General features: G+C 39.5%; 2 protein-coding genes across 2 annotated transcripts; one reads left to right on the top strand and one right to left on the bottom strand.

The window, feature by feature from the left end:
• The first annotated feature begins 484 nt into the window (after positions 1 to 484).
• On the top strand, positions 485 to 13,805 carry acads (acyl-CoA dehydrogenase short chain). Its single transcript, XM_079804905.1, has 10 exons — positions 485 to 538; positions 2,159 to 2,322; positions 2,423 to 2,572; positions 7,388 to 7,499; positions 7,657 to 7,808; positions 8,011 to 8,181; positions 10,439 to 10,576; positions 10,668 to 10,763; positions 12,544 to 12,600; positions 13,107 to 13,805. The coding sequence occupies exons 1-10, from the start codon at positions 511 to 513 to the stop codon at positions 13,257 to 13,259; spliced, it is 1,221 nt and encodes a 406-aa protein (XP_079661031.1). The 5' UTR covers positions 485 to 510; the 3' UTR covers positions 13,260 to 13,805.
• Positions 13,806 to 18,026: 4,221 nt separating this feature from the next.
• cldn5b (claudin 5b) lies at positions 18,027 to 19,468 on the bottom strand. The gene has a single exon (XM_079804236.1). It carries the CDS (start codon positions 19,343 to 19,345, stop codon positions 18,692 to 18,694), a length of 654 nt encoding a protein of 217 aa, XP_079660362.1. The 5' UTR covers positions 19,346 to 19,468; the 3' UTR covers positions 18,027 to 18,691.
• Positions 19,469 to 19,920: the final 452 nt, after the last annotated feature.

Here is a 19,920-nt window from a genome sequence, read left to right as displayed (position 1 = left end):
TGTAAATTTAAATATTATATTTAATGTAAACTCAAATTATAACATTGAAGTGCCAAGTAAATACTGTAGGCTAATATTCACAAATTTGGTCTAATGTCTTTAGTATTGCAATATGTGCAGTTTTTTATTGAAATGTCTATGATTTCATTGCTTTGTCATAATAAAGAGTGAAACTAGTTTTACTTAGACAGTTCGAATAAATATAAATTAATACAATGATCATGTAAAATTAACATGTATATATAAATCAATAATTTGGTCTAACGTAGGCCTGTGCCTATTATTATTTTTAGATTATTATGCATTAGTAATGCAATATTTTACTATGATTTCATTGCTATGAAAGCTTAATTTACTTACAAATTTCGTACATACACATACAATAAAAAGTTATTATTTAATTTTGAACAAACAAATAATATAATAAAATCGGCGTGACGTCGTGGTCACGTGATACGACCGCTCGCACACCACTTCCTCTGTTGCGAAAGCAGACCCATTAGAGCCAAGATGGCGGCGCTTTTCAAAGCACGGAGAGGTCAGTAGTGTTACTGATTATTACTGTATGTTTACACCAGTGTCACTCTCAGCTCATGAGCGACTCTGTGTGCATGTTTTAATATACCGCTGGATGCATTTGCAGCTGATTTATTAAAGGGACCAGTGCCGAATGATTCTAAGCACACTAAAGTGCACAAACATTTACGACTGTCTGAATCTCTTTCGGATATTTAAATATTAACATAGGTATTTAATATTAATAATTGATATTACAATTATTTCCTCTATATTTTCTCTTTCGACTAGGTCTTTAACTAACTTAGGTATTTCATTCAAGACAATACACTAGTCAATGAAAAATCATGTGCTTAACTTATTAAACTTCACTTGAAATGGATCCTCCATGACTAATGATATTATGAAATGTTAGTTCGATGTCTTCGTTATATTTTGGATGGTTTATTGTCATATATGGATTTAATCTTTACCCTGACAGCTGACTGTTTCGTTCAAAACAAATGTCATTCAGGATGAACAGTGAAACTGCTCCAGGTTTCAAAAAGTGCACGCATTGTGATATAGATTTGTTTAGTGTTACTAATGTACATAAACATAATTATATAGTTTAATTCACTTTTTTTAGCTATTATATATAGCTATTTGTGCGCAGGTTCTCCGTGACCTTTCACCTACATTTACGCTGCAGTTTCTGCGCATGCGCGTAAACTTTTTAATTATGTATTTCTGCATGTAGAAATATTTAAAATACAACTATATATATATATATATATATATATATATATATATATATATATATATATATATATATATATATATATATATATATATATATATATATATATATATATATTCAAAAATATATCGATTTTTGCACATGGGCCATTGTAGTATCATGATTTTCTTTAAAGTACTATGTAAAAACGAATATATAATATAATTATAATAGTCACATATATGGTCTAATGTCTGTAAGCCATTTATTGATTAGATTATGTATTAGTATTGCAATTTATGCAGTTTTTGTACTGAAATGTTGTCTTGAATGTCTAGTGCCGTCACAATGCCAAAATTTCAGTAGTCGGAACACATACAAGTAAAATTTCACAGTTCTCAGCACCAATACTTTTTTTGTACATTAACTGTACTATGATTTCACTGTTTTATCATCATATGACTAAAAATATAGGTATAATCACATTTATGTTGCAGTTGTGTTTATGTTGTACTCAACCACCTATTTCTTAACAGAAATATGATGATTTCTTAATCATCGTATTCCTAACAGCCATTGTAACTTGAATGTTTCTAGCCTTCCGGTCTCATCCGCTTCTAGTTATTTTAGCTGTACAAAAACTGTCCACATGCTGCTAATATTGATGATACTGCAAACTGTTATTTGTTATCATATTTTCAATTATTATCATGAATGCACTAGTTTGTAGTGCAAATTATTTTACCACTTACTCGGTTTTGTTATTCTTCCAGTTATTTACCTATAGTGGCTAATGAATTGAAAGTTCACACATTCATAAAAGTTAATCCATGGAGCATTAATTGCTCTCTTAATACGTTTTATCATTATTCATTTGAAAATACACAAATTATACATGCTGATCCCCCTTACTTTCTTCATCAGCTCTTGGCATGGTGGTAGGCCATGGCGTTCGCTGTTTGTCTCAGTTGGCGGAGCTGCCAGAGCTGCACCAGATGATGAGGCAGACGTGTAGGGACTACGCCCTAAAGGAACTTGCGCCAATCGCTGCCCAGCTGGACAAAGATCACATGTTCCCAGCCAAGCAGGTAAAAGGAACCTCAGCCATGGAGCTCCACTGTCTACAACAGTCATTGCCTCTTGATTTGAGCGTGTGAGGATTATTGCGGTTGATTTTCACCACTGTAGGTACAAGAACTGGGAGCGATGGGTGTCATGGCTGTAGAGGTACCAGAGAGTCTGGGTGGAGCTGGGATGGATTATCTTGCGTACTGTCTCGCCGTGGAGGAGCTCAGCAGAGGATGTGCCTCGACCGGAGTAATCGTCAGTGTGAATAATGTGAGTCGCTTTTTACTCTCACTACATCCAAAATCAGACGCATTATTCCCTACTATATAGTATGCCAGCAGAGTAATGGTAAATGGATTGCATTTATATAGCGCTTTTAACGCCGCATTCACACGGGGCTTCGGCGTCAACGCTTGATGGAGGGCGTGGCTGAAGCTTGGTGCCTGACGCGACCGTCATAGTGACAACAGCTAATCACATTACTTGCCGCTTGGACCACAACACAACACAAAAAAAGCGCCTTTTTTGACAGCTAGTCTGTGAGACTATTTTGTGTATGAAAACTGATCACTTTAATATTTGATTCCTCATTTGGCTGGGGGATAGCTCTATTTGAACCACACATGATATGATATGCTGCTGTCATTCAATGATAAACAGAGTACACGGACGGAATACAAGCATGATACATTCCAGATTCTCCAACCGTCTCTGCCACCTCCTTCCAGGCCTGGTCTCTCCAGTTTGTGTCCCGGTATGTAAATAATGATTGGTAGTAAAGGACCGGGTGATTATCCACCGCAATTATTAGCTTTTCCTCCATTTTAGATCGTTCTTTACTCTTCATTCACTCTTCATTCACCGGTGTTTTAAACGAACGCGATTGGCTAGCGTCTGCTCTAGGATATTTGCATAGGGTGATCTGATTGGATGACGCCTGCGTTGGCGCTTGAAAAGTTGAGAAATCTTCAACTTTTGCCGCTTGCAACGCGAGTGAAGCGCCGCGACGGAACCCACAATTCAGTTCGGCAACGCATGACGTCACCCATTCAAAGTAAACGAGAAGCGTTGACGCCGACGCCCCGTGTGAATGCGGCGTAACAGACCTACGGCCATCCAAAGCGCTTTACATTTTGCCTCACATTCACCCATTCACACACTCATTCATACACCGACGGCGGTGTCAGCCATGCAAGGCGCCATCCAGCTCGTCGGGAGCAGCTGGGGTTAGGTGTCTTGCTCATGGACACCTCGACACTTGGTCAGGTGGAACCGGGGATCGAACCACCAACCTTCCGGTTTGTAGACAACCTACATGAACCACTGAGCCACTGCCGCCCCATAGAGTAGTTTGCCCGAAATCCAAAAATCAGTACCCGGATGACCTACTACTTCAGGCGAGATTCTGAAGTGTACATTCAATATACACTTTACTATCCCATGAGGCAATGGGAGAGGATTTGGGAATGGCGGTAAAGCAACGCAACTGACACCGAAGGTCACTTGACAGTGACAACATGGTGGATGTAGTACCTACAGGGCATGACATTAACACCCACCAACCCGCCATTTGCGGTAGGGGTGTGCCATATCATACTGTCCACTATAACACCGGTATACATTTTTACATGATAAAAAAAGTGTCATATCGTGATAACAATGATGTAGCGTCGCAATGATGTATGGCGGATTTACGTTCCCTAGCGCGCACAATAACAACACCTGTGAGCAGCATGTCAGCATCCGATCAGTGTTGCCAACTTAGTGACTTTTTTTCAAAAAAGCGACTAGCGACAATTCTAGCGTCTTTTTGGATAAACGTCAGCTACTTTACAAATGTCGCCAGCACTGTCCTGCAAGGTCTTGTTTTGTTGTTGTACACACACAGCAGCTGACAGACGAGAATGAGCGAGCTACACATGAACACACAGTGTTGCCACGGATTTATCACTTATTTGCTTCCTTTGTTTTATATTTCAAGAATTTAGTTTTACCCGTTATGATTTCCGTTCTTCTCTTGTGCTTATCACTTATTTTACTCACTATCACAGAGCTTTAGTTTATCCAGTTTCTGACATCTCTCAATTCAGATTATTTTACACACATAAAAATTCTGTAATTCACTGTATCATGCTCATTCTATTGTATGACAAAAAGATATAGGAAATGAGAACACATTTATTGGACAGTTGGCTGTATTATATTCGTAAAAAATACAGTATGAGAGCGGTGTGGTGACATCACGGATATGCTAATTGACGCACGACGTCATCTAGCGACATTTAGTGACTCTTTGGGCAGGCTTTAGCTACTTTCCTTGGAAAATAGTTGCCAACACTGCCTCCGATGACGATTTAGTACCTATAAAGGAGCGGTCAGACCTCTTGACAACTGACCAAACATTGATAAGCAATTTTTGACCGGAAGGGTAAAATTTACGGTTATTTCTGTCAGTTACGGCTCTGTGAATAAGACACAGAGATAAAGTAGTGCGTAAAATTACATTTGAATGAATGAATCATAGCATTTATTTCAATTAATTATCAGAGCTAGAGAGAGAGAGAGAGATTCGTACCTGTGTGACTGTGTTTGTTTAGCGTCATGGATGTGCATTTATTACTTAAATAGCGTAACCCCATCATTGCTGAGAAATATAATGTAGTGATCCAGTAACTTAGCTACTTTATTGGTAAAAGTCGTGCGGTGGTGTTGATAAGTTTCTGTGCTCCTGAATGTGCAGCGCGATCTCCGCTCTCTGTATGCGAGTGACGTGTGTGTGTGTGCGCAGCGATTGCCACTCTCTCTATGCGAGTAGTGTGTTTTCGCTTCAATGTAAACAGCACATTAATATAGAACGGTGATTCAACTGACTTGAAACTACCTGTGCATTAAACGATTTTATTGCACACCTTCTAGCCAATCAGAATTGAATATTCAGACAGACCAAGGCATAATATACTTTAGTTATTGTTAGACTAAAATGTTAAGGAGTTATGTTATACTTTTACTTAAGATTTCTTGTGAAAACACTACCAAATTGTACCAAGGCTACTTTTTTTACTTTGCTTACATTTGACTCGTGCTGTGTGACTGTGTCACTAATACTGCACTATAATGCTGCTGCTGTTGCCTTATGACAATAGATTTACACTTCAAATGAAGTATTCTGTCATCAATGACAGTAGCTCACTGGAAAAGGATGGAAAATGGCCTTTGTTTATTTTTGCACTAATAAATGCTGCTGCCTACCAGCTGCAATCACCAATAAAACTCTGTTCCATATATTTTTTTCTATATCGTCATAAATATCATTATGGGAAATATTCTTGAAATATTGTGATATCATTTTGAGGCTATATCGCCCACCCCTAATTTGGATTTCAGCTGTGGCGTGTAACACAGTCACTCCCTCTAGCCACTTTGGCAGGTTGAACTTTGTTGTCTTGTCAAAAGGCATCTGTTATAATCGCATTTATAACCAATCACACGTGATTCTGTTTAGCGTATGAATGCAACGTCTAATAATCAGAGGCGTTCAGATTTACATTTACATTTATGCATTTGGCAGACGCTTTTATCCAAAGCGACTTACATTGCATTCAAGGTACACAATTTACATTTTGTCAGTTCTTAGTCATCGGTGAAACGCCAGAGCTTTGTTCAGATCAGACTCACTGAAATCTGCACTCTCATCATAAACAACAACAGAGCAGAGATGTACGTGCGATGTACGTAGAGATTCATTCATAATGCTTTTGTTCTATTTCAGCAGAGAAAATAGTTTCAAACAAAGATCACAGCTGAACCATAGCGCATCTGATGTGACTGGCATAAAGTCGGCTTGAGGTTGGACGTTCGATATTCGCAAATTTAGGGACCGTCTCTAAAGTTACATACGACATTGGTATACACGTTTCTAACTTCAATAGCATTTGAAGAGAATGACTTGCATAAAACTAACTGTAAAGTGTTCATCTAGGTGTCAGGTATGATGCACACCTTTTAGATTTAAACTGTCAAATCACATGAAAATATGGATTTGTATTTCACTAGACTATTATATGGGCTTATACACAAAATATGCTAGATTTAAATATGTCATAGCTGATAGAACACTGATGAGAATATTGCGTGAGAATAAATTATATTTACACCAAAAAAATGGTTTTTTTTTTTTTTCAGACAAGCAACTGTTGGTGTTTCTTTGGGTGTGTACAGTGGTCATTTACATATAGCCAAAAACAAAATTGTGGCTAGTAACTTTGGAAAACCACTAGCCACAGTGGCTGGTGAGCAAAAAAAGTACCTAGTATTTACTTCACTTCTTAACTAAACAGAGCGCTACTGACTGACAGACTAGAAAGAGAGGTGTGCAATAATGTAAAATATGTGGAAAAGTAATGTGTTTTTTATTTTTTATTTAAAGGTCCCCTTTAAGTTTATGTTTAATCAACAAACACATGCAATGCCCATATGGCAAAAAAGTGAATATTTGCATATATATTTCAATATATACCAAAATTAGCCAAAAATATACTGCTTAAAGGGTTACTTCAGTGATTTAGCATTAAGCTTTGTATTTAAACTGGGTCATTTATGCAGTAGACATGTGAAATTATTTTTGAATTTGGTGCCTTCTAGACTGAGAAAAGACAGAAAATGTATTTTTGTCTCATGTGGATGAAAGACAACAGCTCCCAGCTGGGTTGATAACACGCGGAACAGCTCCATCTAAGTGGCTGTTGTCTTTAGCCTCTGGCCAAAAAAATCCTCCGATGACGCAAAATGACGATATTTGCATCATCGGAGGATTTTTTCCAGAAATAAAATGCATAATTCTCTCGTCTCAGGGGGATATGAGGGGGGAAAGTACCATCATTTGAATATACTACTGGGTTTCTACTGATACAAAGCCTAATGCTAAATCACTGAAGTTACCCTTTAAAACACAATTCCAATCTTTAAATTTATTTGGGGTAATTAACACTTTGTAACATATTTTGTCAATGGTTCAAACAAAATATATTTTCAGTTTGAAAAATGTCCTTAGGCTGCAACATGTATTCAGCAAATATTTGTTTTTAGTCACTGTACCTGGGTCCAATTCTGAAGTTTGGCACAGAAGAACAGAAAAAGCAGTGGATTACGCCTTTCACAACAGGGGAAAAAGTGGGCTGTTTCGCTCTGAGTGAACCAGGTAAACACGACTGCATATTCGTGAGCTCTGACAAACACAGGTGCAATGTCATACCCTATCTCTAGATCCATAGAGTTGCCGTGTTTACAGTAACGTCAGTGATTTCATCTTGGTGTGAAATCACTGTATGAAAAGACTTGTTTTATTTGCTATGAAGGAAACGGCAGCGATGCAGGTGCGGCATCCACAATGGCACGGCAGGAGGGAGACGAGTGGGTTCTGAACGGAACCAAAGCCTGGATAACCAACTGCTGGGACGCATCCGCCACTGTCGTTTTTGCCACAACAGACAAGAGCCTAAAACACAAGGTGCTAGTGGCAATGATGAATGAACCGATTTGAAAAAGATTGATTATACAGTATACTTGTAATTAATGTTTTTTTTTTAATTTCAGAAATATGTGAACAGCCATTTGATTTGATATTCAAGGGTTGAATAGGACATTTTCAAATAAGAAATATATTTTCATTTCAGTATGGTAATTTCTTTTTATTCTACATAAAACATCAGGGAATTAGTGCCTTCCTAGTGCCGATGCCTCATCCGGGGTTGTCTTTAGGGAAGAAAGAAGACAAACTGGGAATTCGAGCTTCATCCACTGCCAATATCATTCTGGAAGACTGCCGCGTCCCACTCGGCAACATGCTGGGAGACCGAGGAATGGGCTTTAAGATTGCAATGGTATGGTTTTAACTGTTGTCAATCCAGTGTTTTTCTCCTATATATATAAAAATTAGTCAAGCAAATTTAAAATGCTTCTGTAAGTTACTGTAATTAAACCATTCCATTGAAGGCAAGTTGTAAAACTAAAGCACTAGAGCTGCACAATTAATCGTTAATAGATCTGCAATTTCATTCCTAAATGACAACGATTCGCCTGTCTATTAAAACTTTGACAAAATCACACCAGAACTCTCAGATCTGTGTCGCCGCTGGCGTTTACCCAGAGAGAGCTGTTGTCAATCATGTATAGGTATGAAACCGCTTCACAGACAGTCTATTCAACCATCCAGTTTCGTTATTTCTGTGTTACAAATATTCATATTATCACAGAAGAACTGGGATAAAAGTTGTATAGGTCAGATATAAACACTGATGTCTACGGAAGTGATTCAAATAGAGAAATTCACCTTTATAAAGTAACATAGCACTTCAAATAACAGTTTTATCAATTACATTGTTAGGCCAGTAGGTGGCGACAAGTGACTGTTAAAGGGTAACTAAACCCCTGCTCAGAGCTTAACTCCACCCACTGGCAATTTTCAAAAAATGCTGGAAAAGTGGGCAGAGCCCGGCGGACACAGAGGGGACAAACCGAGGGCGGGGCTGAGCGGAGGGTGTGCACCTGAGACCCGCAGTGATGGATTGATTGACAGCTGTCAGACTCGCGAGTCGCAAAGATGGAGAATGACTGGAGTGACGCCAGCTTTGCAACAGAGCGGTCATTTCTCCTACCTTCACCTGAAGTGGAGGAGGGTGGATTGTCTGTAACAGACACAAACCCGGAGCCTTATCAATGCGAGCCGCTGCTCAAACTGCGTTAACTCCCGATGCCGACGATGCTAGTGAAGCAGCCGCGCAAGAGAACTGACCTAATCTATCTGCGTCCGCGGCAACCACTTGCGTGACAGGGTTTGAAAGCGCGTCTCATGTATGAAAATTATCTGTACACATGACGGGCGGCAATAATATCGCAAGAAAAGCCTGACGTGTACTGACAACTGCATTATTTAACCGTATTTTCTTCAATACAATGTTAAAGCAAGTCTCAAGTGAGTTTCATTCATAATGTTTACTTCATGTAACATGACAGTTCATACTGGAGTGAAGCCGTTCTCATCGTGTGATTGGGGGAAACATTTCTGAGGGCGTGGTGAGCTCGTGTTAGGGGCGCGGATAGTGAGCCGTTGGAGGTACCATCATACGTCACGATGTACCACAACGTCCAATAGGAAAATTCAACTGCAGTAGCCACCGTTCAACCTTAAGAGGGCAGCACTTTGGCGGTTTTACACCATATTTTATAGAATTAAAACACTTTATACTCAAATGTCAAAACATTTACTCGAATCAATGAACAGCATTAATAAAGCCCCAGTATTACAGATCATTATCTAAAAAAAGTTGGTTTAGGGTTTAGTTACCCTTTAAAAATTTTTATTTGTCATTGAATCATTCATTCAAGAGATTTCTTCAAATAAAAAATTTATTTTCATTTAAACCGTTTAAAAAAAAATAATTCAGAATAATTAAACATTTTAATTAGACTGCAGCAATTAACATTCAGAACCAAAATTATTCCCTACTATATAAAATTACATGTTATTTAGTTAAAGGGTTAGTTCACCCAAAAATGAAAATTCTGTCATTAATTGCTCACCCTCATGTCGTTCGACACCCGTAAGACCTCCGTTCATCTTCAGAACACAAATGAAGATATTTTTGTTGAAAGCTGATGGCTGAGAAAGGCCTCCATTGGCATTCAGTACATTTACACTCCCAAGACCCATTAAAGGCACTAAAAACTTTGTTACAAAGTCCATCTCACCACAGTGGCTCTACAATAATTTTACGAAGCGACGACAATAGTTTTTGTGCGCAAAAAAAAATCAAAATAACACCTTTATCCAACTTGTTAATCAAAAATATCTTCATTTGTGTTCCGAAGATGAACGGAGGTCTTACGGGTGTCGAACGACATGAGGGTGAGTAATTAATGACATCATTTTCATTTTTGGGTGAACTAACCCTTTAAGTATTCTGTTCAGAATTGCGGGAGAATCGTGATCGCTGTTTGAATTTTTTGTTTTGTGATTCTCAATTTATCCCGAATCGTGCAGCTCTATAAAGCACTTTCACACTTGCATTCTATTTGCTTAGTTTACTTGTGATCTAACACAGTTGTCACTTGTTTTACATCTAATGGCTCCTCTAACAGCAAACTCTGGACAGTGGGCGGCTTGGTATCGCAGCACAGGCTCTTGGTATCGCACAGGCGGCGCTGGACTGTGCGGCTGATTACGCTCATAAAAGAATGGCTTTCGGCGCTCCGATTGGAAAACTGCAGGCAATACAGGTAAGGAAGGAAGTGGAAAGTGGAAAAGTGTTTTCATCTTTCACCTGGGATGATTCAGCTGCCGAAGTTCATCTATAAATGTCTTTTTCAGTTTAAACTGGCAGACATGGCCGTGGCCACAGAGAGCGCTCGACTTCTCACCTGGAAAGCTGCAATGCTGCGAGATGCAAAGAAACCTTTTACTAAGGTTAGTGTGTCTTCTCGTAAAAAAACTGTTGTAAAACCTTGTTTGTTAATACTTGATGCACTACAAATACCTTAGATACTGCATACGAAACCCCCTAGTAGATGTGTGTATATACAACTCAGCCACGAAGTGGTAGGCCACGTAAAATCACAGAGCGGGGTCGGCGCATGCTGAGGTGTGCAGTGCGCAGAAGTCGCCAACTTTCAGTCAATAGCTACAGACCTCCACACTTTGTGTGGCCTTCAGATTAGCTCAAGAACAGTGCGTAGAGAGCTTCATGGAATGGGTTTCCATGGCCGAGCAGCTGCATCCAAGCCTTACATCACCAAGTGCAATGCAAAGCATCGGAAGCAGTGGGGTAAAGCACGCCGCCACTGGACTCTAGAGCAGTGGAGACGTGTTCTCTGGAGTGACCAATCACTCTTCTCTGTCTGACAATCCGATGGACGAGTCTGGGTTTGGCGGTTGCCAGGAGAACGATACTTGCCTGACTGCATTGTGCCAAGTGTAAAGTTTAATGGAGGGGGGGATTATGGTGTGGGGTTGTTTTTCAGGGGTTGGGCTTGGCCCCTTGTTTCCAGTGAAAGGAACTCTTAATGCTTCAGCATACCAAGACATTTTGGACAATTTCATGCTCCCAACTTTGTGGAAACAGTTTGGGGATGTCCCCTTCCTGTTCCAACATGACTGTGCACCAGTGACCAAAGCAAAGTCCATAAAGATGGATGAGTGAGTTTGGTGTGGAGGAACTTGACTGGCCTGCTCAGAGTCCTGACCTCAACCCGATAGAACACCTTTGGGATGAGTTAGAGCGGAGACTGCGTGCCAGGCCTTCTCATCCAACATCAGTGCTTCACCTCACAAATGTGCTTCTAGAAACATGGTCAAAAATTCCCATAAAACACTAAACCCTAAGGATTAAGAATGGGATGTCATTAAGGGTAACTTCAGTGATTTAGCATTAAGCTTTGTATCAGTAGAAACCCCGTAGTATATTTGATTTATGGTACTTTTCCCCCTCATATCCCCTGAGACGAGAGAATTATGCATTTTATTCCTGAAAAAAATCCTCAGATGACGCAAATATTGTAATTTTGCATCATCGGAGGATTTTTTGGCCAGAGGCTAAAAAATACAGCCAGTAGAGGGAGCTGTTCCGCATGTTTTCAACCCACCCACAGGGGAGAGATCTCACGCACAGAATGTAAATTGGGCATTCATAAGGAGCGGTCCGGAGCAAAGTGAGTGTTTCAACTTTTCAATTATTCCTATGAAAGTTACGCTTCCATAGGCGATCAGAATACGCGCCAGACTGGAGACGCGCTGAGAATGACAGCCGCGTTACCTCAGCTCAGCTCAGCTCTTCTCGTGATTAACTAAATCTGACTCCTGCTGCGTTTGTCCTGTGACTTTCTTGTGGCTCACTCACACTTTATTGAAAAGACACGTTCAGTTTTTTAGTGTTTATTCTCTAACTGAACAAGATTATTGTATTATGAAGATCAAAATGAGGCTGGGGGTGGTGTAGGGAGTGGCCTCGTAGGGCAGCCAAGCAAGTGCATTCTGGGAGTTGTTGTCTTTCATCCACATGAGACATTTTCTAAGTCTAGAAGGCACCAAATTCAAAAATAATTTCACATTTCTACTATGTGTGTGTGTGTGTGTGTGTGTGTGTGTATATATATATATATATATATATATATATATATATATATATATATATATATATATTATATAAATAAAACCAAAATATCTATGTGTGTTTTTCTTTGTTCTCCAGGATGCTGCCATGGCTAAACTGGCTGCATCTGAAGCTGCTACCTTTGTCTCTCATCAGGTAATCATACAGAAATGAATCGTACACAAGGCTTGACATTAACACCTGCCAACCCGCCAAACACGTGTATTTCAGTAGTGGTGTGTAACGCAGTCCTACTAGCCACTTTGGCCGGTTGAATTTTATATATAATATATACATTTTTCAGTTGTAGACTTTTAAAACATTATCTGAGATAAAAAAACAAGTGCAATGTAGTGTCAAAAGTATAGATTTTTTGCTACATATCAATATTGAAACATTTGAAACGCTTCCAATACCTGCTGTCAAATTATGAGATGATATAAAAAATAGCAATACGGCAGTTTTTCCCCATGGTATCGATGTCAAAATTGTGGCCAGTGAAATGCTGAGTGGCTAATAACTTTGGAAAACCACTAGCCACAGTGGCTGGTGAGCAAAAAAGTGAATGTCAAGCCCTGATTGTATATATTTTTATTTTTTAAAGCTAGAAACATTCCCACACCATAGATCCAGTAACATCAGTATTTTGTTTAAATGCGAAGGCCATCCAGGTGCTGGGCGGAATGGGTTACGTCACAGACATGCCTGCCGAGAGACACTACCGCGACGCCCGCATCACAGAAATCTACGAAGGCACCAGTGAGATCCAGAGATTAGTAATTGCAAACAACGTTCTCAAAGAATATCAACAGTAGGAGAGCTGATGTTCATGCAACTCGCTCTGAAAAATACTGCTATTACATTACAGTGCCTGGATTGGCTGATCCGGTCGGTCACAGATCTCAAGACTGTATTACTGTGATTGGCCGGAATGAAGATGCAGCCTGCCCTGTACTGATGTTGCTCAATCTGAGTGCATTTTCTTATTTGTGCCACAAGAGTGCAGTAGAGTGGAACTTTTGCCTTGAATCATGCTAGGGCGCCACAGTTTATCCTTAAGAACTTTACTGATTTCACTGGGAATTGAAGTGCATATCTGATTGTAAATAATGAATTGGATGTATTTGTTATGCATTTTAAAATAAATAATATCACATTTTATTACTACAAATTATTTTAAGTTTTTATTGTAACCACAAATATTCCTCTGCTAGTTTTTACTCTTGGTTATAGGCAAATTATTCATGGGACACAGGTTGAGGTTTTTGTAATTGCTTGCATGCACTGACACATGTTCCAGATGTTTCTTTGGACAGAATTTGTGGTCAATATAATTAAAATGCTGAAATTATCAACAATTTAAATATATATATATATTTTTTTTTATTGATGGCATACCAATTTGTTTGAAAATTGACTTGAAATGTACGTCTTAGTATTTGATCACATAATTAGTTATCTAGAAAAAGAGCAGACTATGAAATATTTCTTATTCGTTTTACATAATTACTTTTCTGTTTTTAATATTGTAAAATGTTTATTTCCAGGTTTAAGTGAAAACATTTATTGCATATGGTTCTAAATGAAACCTGCTCAGACCTGTTTTTTTTTTCTTTCAATAATCATTTTTTTGCTAGTTGATATTCTTCTCCAATGTAGATATGGGTCATAAAAACAAGATTTGTGCCAGCACATTTTTTTTATTTAATTACCACGGGCATGAAGCAATATAAAAATAAAAAAATTTAGCACTTTGAGATTTTGTTTAATGTAAAGTGCGTTACAAATAAATATTATTATTAAAAATCGTTATATTTTAACCATCATATGCAGTATGTGAACTAGTGTTGAAGATTTTGAAAAGAACACGCAAACTGTAACAATGAGCAATCAAATAAGAATGTAGAAAAAAAGGTAAGGTGAAGTAAGGTGAGATCCCTATTAAAGCTGCAGGCCGTAAGTTTTGCCTCTCTGTCGCCATCTCTGTTTGAAACCTGCAATTGCAATTCTTTGCGGAATTATCATCTTTACCCAATATTATCTCGTGTACATCATCACGGCTCCTCAGTGCGTATGAATCTAATGTTTTGAGGAGTGTGTGTGGCTGTCATACAACGCACCGGTGCGGATACTGTACTTCAGAATCACAGATTCTACGTCTTGGAAGTATGACCAAAATAAGAATTTTCACCAGAAAATGTCATCTAAACAAGTAAGTAACATGTCTGCCACTTTTGTTCTGACCGTGTAAATTATTATTGTTATACTTTGTCAAACTGTTAATGTTAACAACATTAGCATTGCGTGACTACGTGTATTTAGTGTGTATTAGCGCTACCTGTAGATTTAAATTCATCCTTCGCCGCAAGTTTGACAGGCGATCTGACCAATCACATCGCCGAATCTGCCTTTTTTTCCGACAAAGCAATCAGGAGAGTTAGTAGATTAATGTCGGTGGACTTGAACTCGGAAAAACGGTGTGTACTGACGTCGTTCCGCGGTTGAAACAACATTTCTTTTAGTGTATATTCATGTTTATGTCATGCTTATCGATGAACTAGAAGGAAGAGATAATCGGTTCATGAGCAGCTTAATCTGAGGCGCTACAGCGATCACGACACATTAAAGAGCCACAAAACGGTATTTATTGTTTAAATTTCTTTAAAAAATTACTATTTAAAAGTTGAGACTTTTTCATATCAAAAGTAACTTGCTATGTCCTGTCTGTCGGCGTGTTGTCAGTGTCCTCTTTGCTCGGCGATGTATTTTCTCTACGTGAGAACGTGTGTGTGTGTGGTGTGAGAGCGCCATGGCTTGTCGGACATAGCAACAGTAACTAAAGGGGGCGGGTCTTTGCGAACGGTCAATTTCCGTTCATTCTAATGTTTTACTTTTGACTACGTCACTGATGATTGCCGTTTGGAGCTTTCTGGATTACAATCCACCATCAAAATGATACGTTTAATTATTCCAGCTGCTGTGAGTAAAGGCTATAAATGATCCGCCACCTGCAGCATCCTCACATACGATTATAGCCTACCTGGCACTCCACCTTTATGTACACGGACATGATGTAATGACGCAAAGACGGCATGTTCGCATTTCCCGCGGAAAGCTAGGTACCACTCAAATTATAACACATTATTACAAGCGTGAATCAGGCTACGTTAAGGAGATAGTTTTAAACACTGGCTGGTTATGTACTTGCTCAAAAATTGACGGACTGCAGCTTTAAAGAACCCTGTTTATATAATCAGCGTTCAATGCATTTGTTAGTGCATCTGCTATGCACTCCCTTCTTCCTGAGCTCATGGGGAAATGAGCGCTTGACCAGATTTGGCTTCAGTCCCACCTGCTGCTGGACTCTAATCTACCGGGCACATTAGGGAAGAAGAGGCGCCATCATTTCTTGTGTGTAGTTTCTGTCATTTAAGAGCATGTGAGCTTTTCTCACAGGACTCCGAACTGGGTCAAAGTTCCAGAATTCCTGAGACCTGAAATGATGCTGATGAATTTAATTAGAATAAAGGTCACGGCTCTTGGCTTTTGTTGTCATTGTTCTAACAATGCCTGAGATGACACTTAACCTGGACTGGTTACAGTGGCCCACCAAACAAGTATATTAGACACTTAAGATAAACACATTTAAAATGTATGAATGTCATTGCATTAGATTATTTTAAAGAAAGATAGCAAAAACATATCGTTCAAAGCAAGACATTTACAAAAGGAATAAATGTTATGATATTTTTACGTAGTACGGAGCCCATTAAGGGACATGGTGGTGGGAAAAAATGAGATGAATTCACTCACAATTGTTTTTTGTTCCCCCGAGACACTTTGGGTTTGCTTGCAAAATGTTTGCATTCTGCCGAGAAACTTCAGGTTCGCTTGAAAAATGTTTGCGTTCAGAGAAACTGCATTCTTTCGCAAAATGTTTACCTTCTGCGGAGAAACTTTGCATTTGTTCGCAAAATGTTTGCATTCCGCCGAGAAACTTTGCGTTCACTCTCAAAATGTTTGCGTTCCACAGAGAAACTTTACGCTCGTTCACAAAATGTTCCGCCAAGAAACTTTACGTTCACTCACAAAATGTTTGCGTTCCGCCGAGAAACTTTGCATTCATTCACAAAATGTTTGCATTCCACCGAGAAACTTTGCGTTCACTCACTAAATGTTTGTTCCGCTGAGAAACTTTGCGTTCACTCATAAAATGTTTGCGTTCCGCGGAGAAACTTTTGTTTGCTTTCCACCGAGAAACTTTGCGTTCGTTCACAAAATGTTTGCGTTCCGCCGAGAAACTTTGCGTTCGCTCACAAAATGTTTGCGTTCTGCCAAGAAACTTTGCGCTCACTCACAAAATGTTCCGCCGAGAAACTTTGCGTTCACTCACAAAATGTTTGCGTTCCGCAGAGAAACTTTGCGTTCGCTCACAAAATATTTGCGTTCCGCGGAGAAACTTTGCACTCACTCACAAAATGTTTGTGTTCCGCGGAGAAACTTTGCGTTCGCTCACAAAATGTTTGCGTTCTGCCAAGAAACTTTGCGCTCACTCACAAAATGTTTGCGTTCCCCCGAGAAACTTTGCGTTCGACCACAAAATGTTTGCTTTCCTCCGAGAAACTTTGCGTTTACTCGCAAAATGTTTACGTTTCACTGAGAAACTTTGCGTTCACTCACAAAATGTTTGTGTTCTGCCGAGAAACTTTGCGCTCACTCACAAAATGTTTGCGTTCTGCCGAGAAACTTTGCGCTCACTCACAAAATGTTTGCGTTCTGCCGAGAAACTTTGCGCTCACTCACAAAATGTTTGCGTTCCCCCGAGAAACTTTGCGTTCGCTCACAAAATGTTTGCTTTCCTCCGAGAAACTTTGCATTTACTCGCAAAATGTTTACGTTTCACTGAGAAACTTTGTGTTCACTCACAAAATGTTTGCGTTCTGCCGAGAAACTTTGCGCTCACTCACAAAATGTTTGCGTTTTGCCGAGAAACTTTGCGCTCACTCACAAAATGTTTGCGTTCCCCCGAGAAACTTTGCTTTCGCTCACAAAATGTTTGCGTTCCGCCGAGAAACTTTGCGTTTACTCGCAAAATGTTTGCGTTCCCCCGAGAAACTTTGCTTTCGCTCACAAAATGTTTGCGTTCCGCCGAGAAACTTTGCGTTTACTCGCAAAATGTTTGCGTTCCGCCGAGAAACTTTGTGTTCACTCACAAAATGTTTGCGTTGGACATGGTGAAGGAAAAAAATATGAGACGGGAGGAAAAAATTATTTGTCAATGTTTTGCAAAAGCATTGAAATAGATTTGATCCTCCCATCTCATATTTTTTCCATCACCATGTCCCTTTAGGCTCTCCAATCTCCATACCTTTTAGTATACTTGATCAATTTAACTGTATATAAACAAAAGCTGGGAATGTTTTTTTTTGTGTTGTTAAACCAATATCAGAAACGAAAAAATCCCAAAACAAATCACATTGCTTTTTCTGCAGTTCTTTTATTAAAGTGTACACTTCAAGAATATGAAGCGTGGATCATTCATGTACCAGCAAAATGATGCAACAAGACACATTATTAACAAAAACTTTTTTATTTATTACTTTGAATATGCACAGATTTACTGAAAAACGGTTTCATACAATTATGTACAATCAAGAGGTTTAGATGATCTAAACATTCTTGTGTAAAAGCTGCAGCCTGGAGTCTATAAGCAGAACAATAGGCATTATTCAGCGTCTTATTGAAGCACAGACCGTGTCTAATTAGTGCAGTATCGTAAAGCAGAACAAAAACAAGAATTACAGACCCCACCCCTCCTCCCTTCTTTAACCCACAGTGATTACAATCAAATGCAAACAAGTGGGCCATTGACCCTAACATCATTAACAAAGACAAAATATACCCGTGTATATCTAATTCATTATTACCATGATACTGTTCACAGAGCAAACGACAGAAAAATATACTCAAACATGTTTATACATTCTGTCATTGTCCTTCTTCAGTGTTTGAAGACCTGTTGCATGTAATGGGACGTTGACGGTGTCCTGCAGTGTGACATGCTTTGTTTCATCTGACTCGGTTTTAAACAACATTTCTTTGTATCATGACATGCAGGAATATTTGTCAAAAAATCATTTCTCGCACTGCATGTTCATTTAAAAGAATGGTTATTGGTGAACTAACCAAAAACAGTTTTACAGCCTTGAAAGTCCCGCAGAGCCACTAGTCCATGGTTAATGGTTGATCACACGTAGTTTCGTTTATCATAGTCCCCATTGACCGATGCGCTTTTCATAGGTGGAGGGACATATTTGAGGGGATACGAGGATTTTTCATCTTGTGGACGGGAGAAACACAGAATTACTCCTCCGACCAGAAGCATGGCAGATGCTGCCCATCCGATGTAGAGCGCAGCTCCGATTTCTCTCTTCTGCGGATGAGGAACTTGAGGGTTGTAGAAGTCTGAGATGATGTTATTGGCCATCCAGCACAGAGGCACCAACACAAACAAGCCTGCGATGATGTATATCACCCCTCCAACGTTGACTACTTTGGCTTTGATGGATTCTTTACTGATGCAGTTGGTGCACTGAGCACCGGCGATGGTTATCATCAGAGCCTGGACACCCAAGACGGCTGAGATGACCGTCAGAGCCCGAGCAGTCTGGAGGTCAGTGGTCAGCGCCAGGACGGAGTCATGCGTTTTGCACTGCATCTGACCCGTGCTCTGAACCACACAGGACATCCACAGCCCGTCCCAGATGGTTTGCGCCACCACAATGTTGCCCTCGATGAAGGCGGACACTTTCCACATGGGCAAGCCGCAAGCCACCATCACCAGAAGTGTCCCGATGACGCTCAAGCCAAGTCCAACAATCTCCAGACATGCAGAAAACATCTTTGCAGAGTTCTTTTGATGCTCCTTCTCTTAGTTTAGAAAGTCTGGTGAAGTCTAGATCCCTCGTGTAAATCTCAAGCAGGTGTTTTGAGCAGAATAATCTCTACATCGCTTGGCAGCGTCGCAGGATGAGAGGCAGTAGGAGTATTCTGCTCTGGTATGCAGGGAGGATGCTGTTATAGTGCACTCACAACAAAGAGGAGCAGCTCCAGCCAATCGGAGCGCAGCGCGTCTCTCAACAGCCAATCAAAAGTGAGAGGCACTGGATAAATCCAGATCTGTTGAAAAACTGGATAAGGTTAAAGTGCAACACAATTCTGACTGAGTTTTCAAAAATCACGGGAGCAGCGATATAGTGGAAGTGTGATTTCCTTGTCTTCCTGGTATTCTTTAGGAAGAAATTACCCTTTACACAAGGGGGACAAGTGCCAAAACAAGTTTTTAGAAGAGTGGTCGAACAGCAGGCTACATCCAAAATATTTAATCATCTCTTAAAGCTCTTAAGACAATAAACGTGTTAATTTATTTCATTTAAGTTTTCTGTTCTGTTTTTCTTTCCTATAAGCTATGTGAAA

Source organism: Gobio gobio (genome assembly GCF_949357685.1).
Source record: "Gobio gobio genome assembly, chromosome: 22".
NCBI lineage: Eukaryota > Metazoa > Chordata > Actinopteri > Cypriniformes > Gobionidae > Gobio > Gobio gobio.
The sequence above is the reverse complement of the archived record's forward strand: the minus strand, read 5'-3'. Positions and strand labels throughout refer to the sequence as shown.

Bases quoted from the DNA above. Each gene is read 5' to 3' on its own strand.
- acads (XM_079804905.1), top strand. From the start codon at position 511: ATGGCGGCGCTTTTCAAAGCACGGAGAG. The intron at 539-2,158 runs GTCAGTAGTGTT...TTTCTTCATCAG, and splicing joins GCTTTTCAAAGCACGGAGAG to CTCTTGGCATGGTGGTAGGC. The intron at 10,764-12,543 runs GTTAGTGTGTCT...TTTGTTCTCCAG, and splicing joins CAAAGAAACCTTTTACTAAG to GATGCTGCCATGGCTAAACT.
- cldn5b (XM_079804236.1), bottom strand. From the start codon at position 19,345: ATGTTTTCTGCATGTCTGGAGATTGTTGGACTTGGCTTGAGCGTCATC.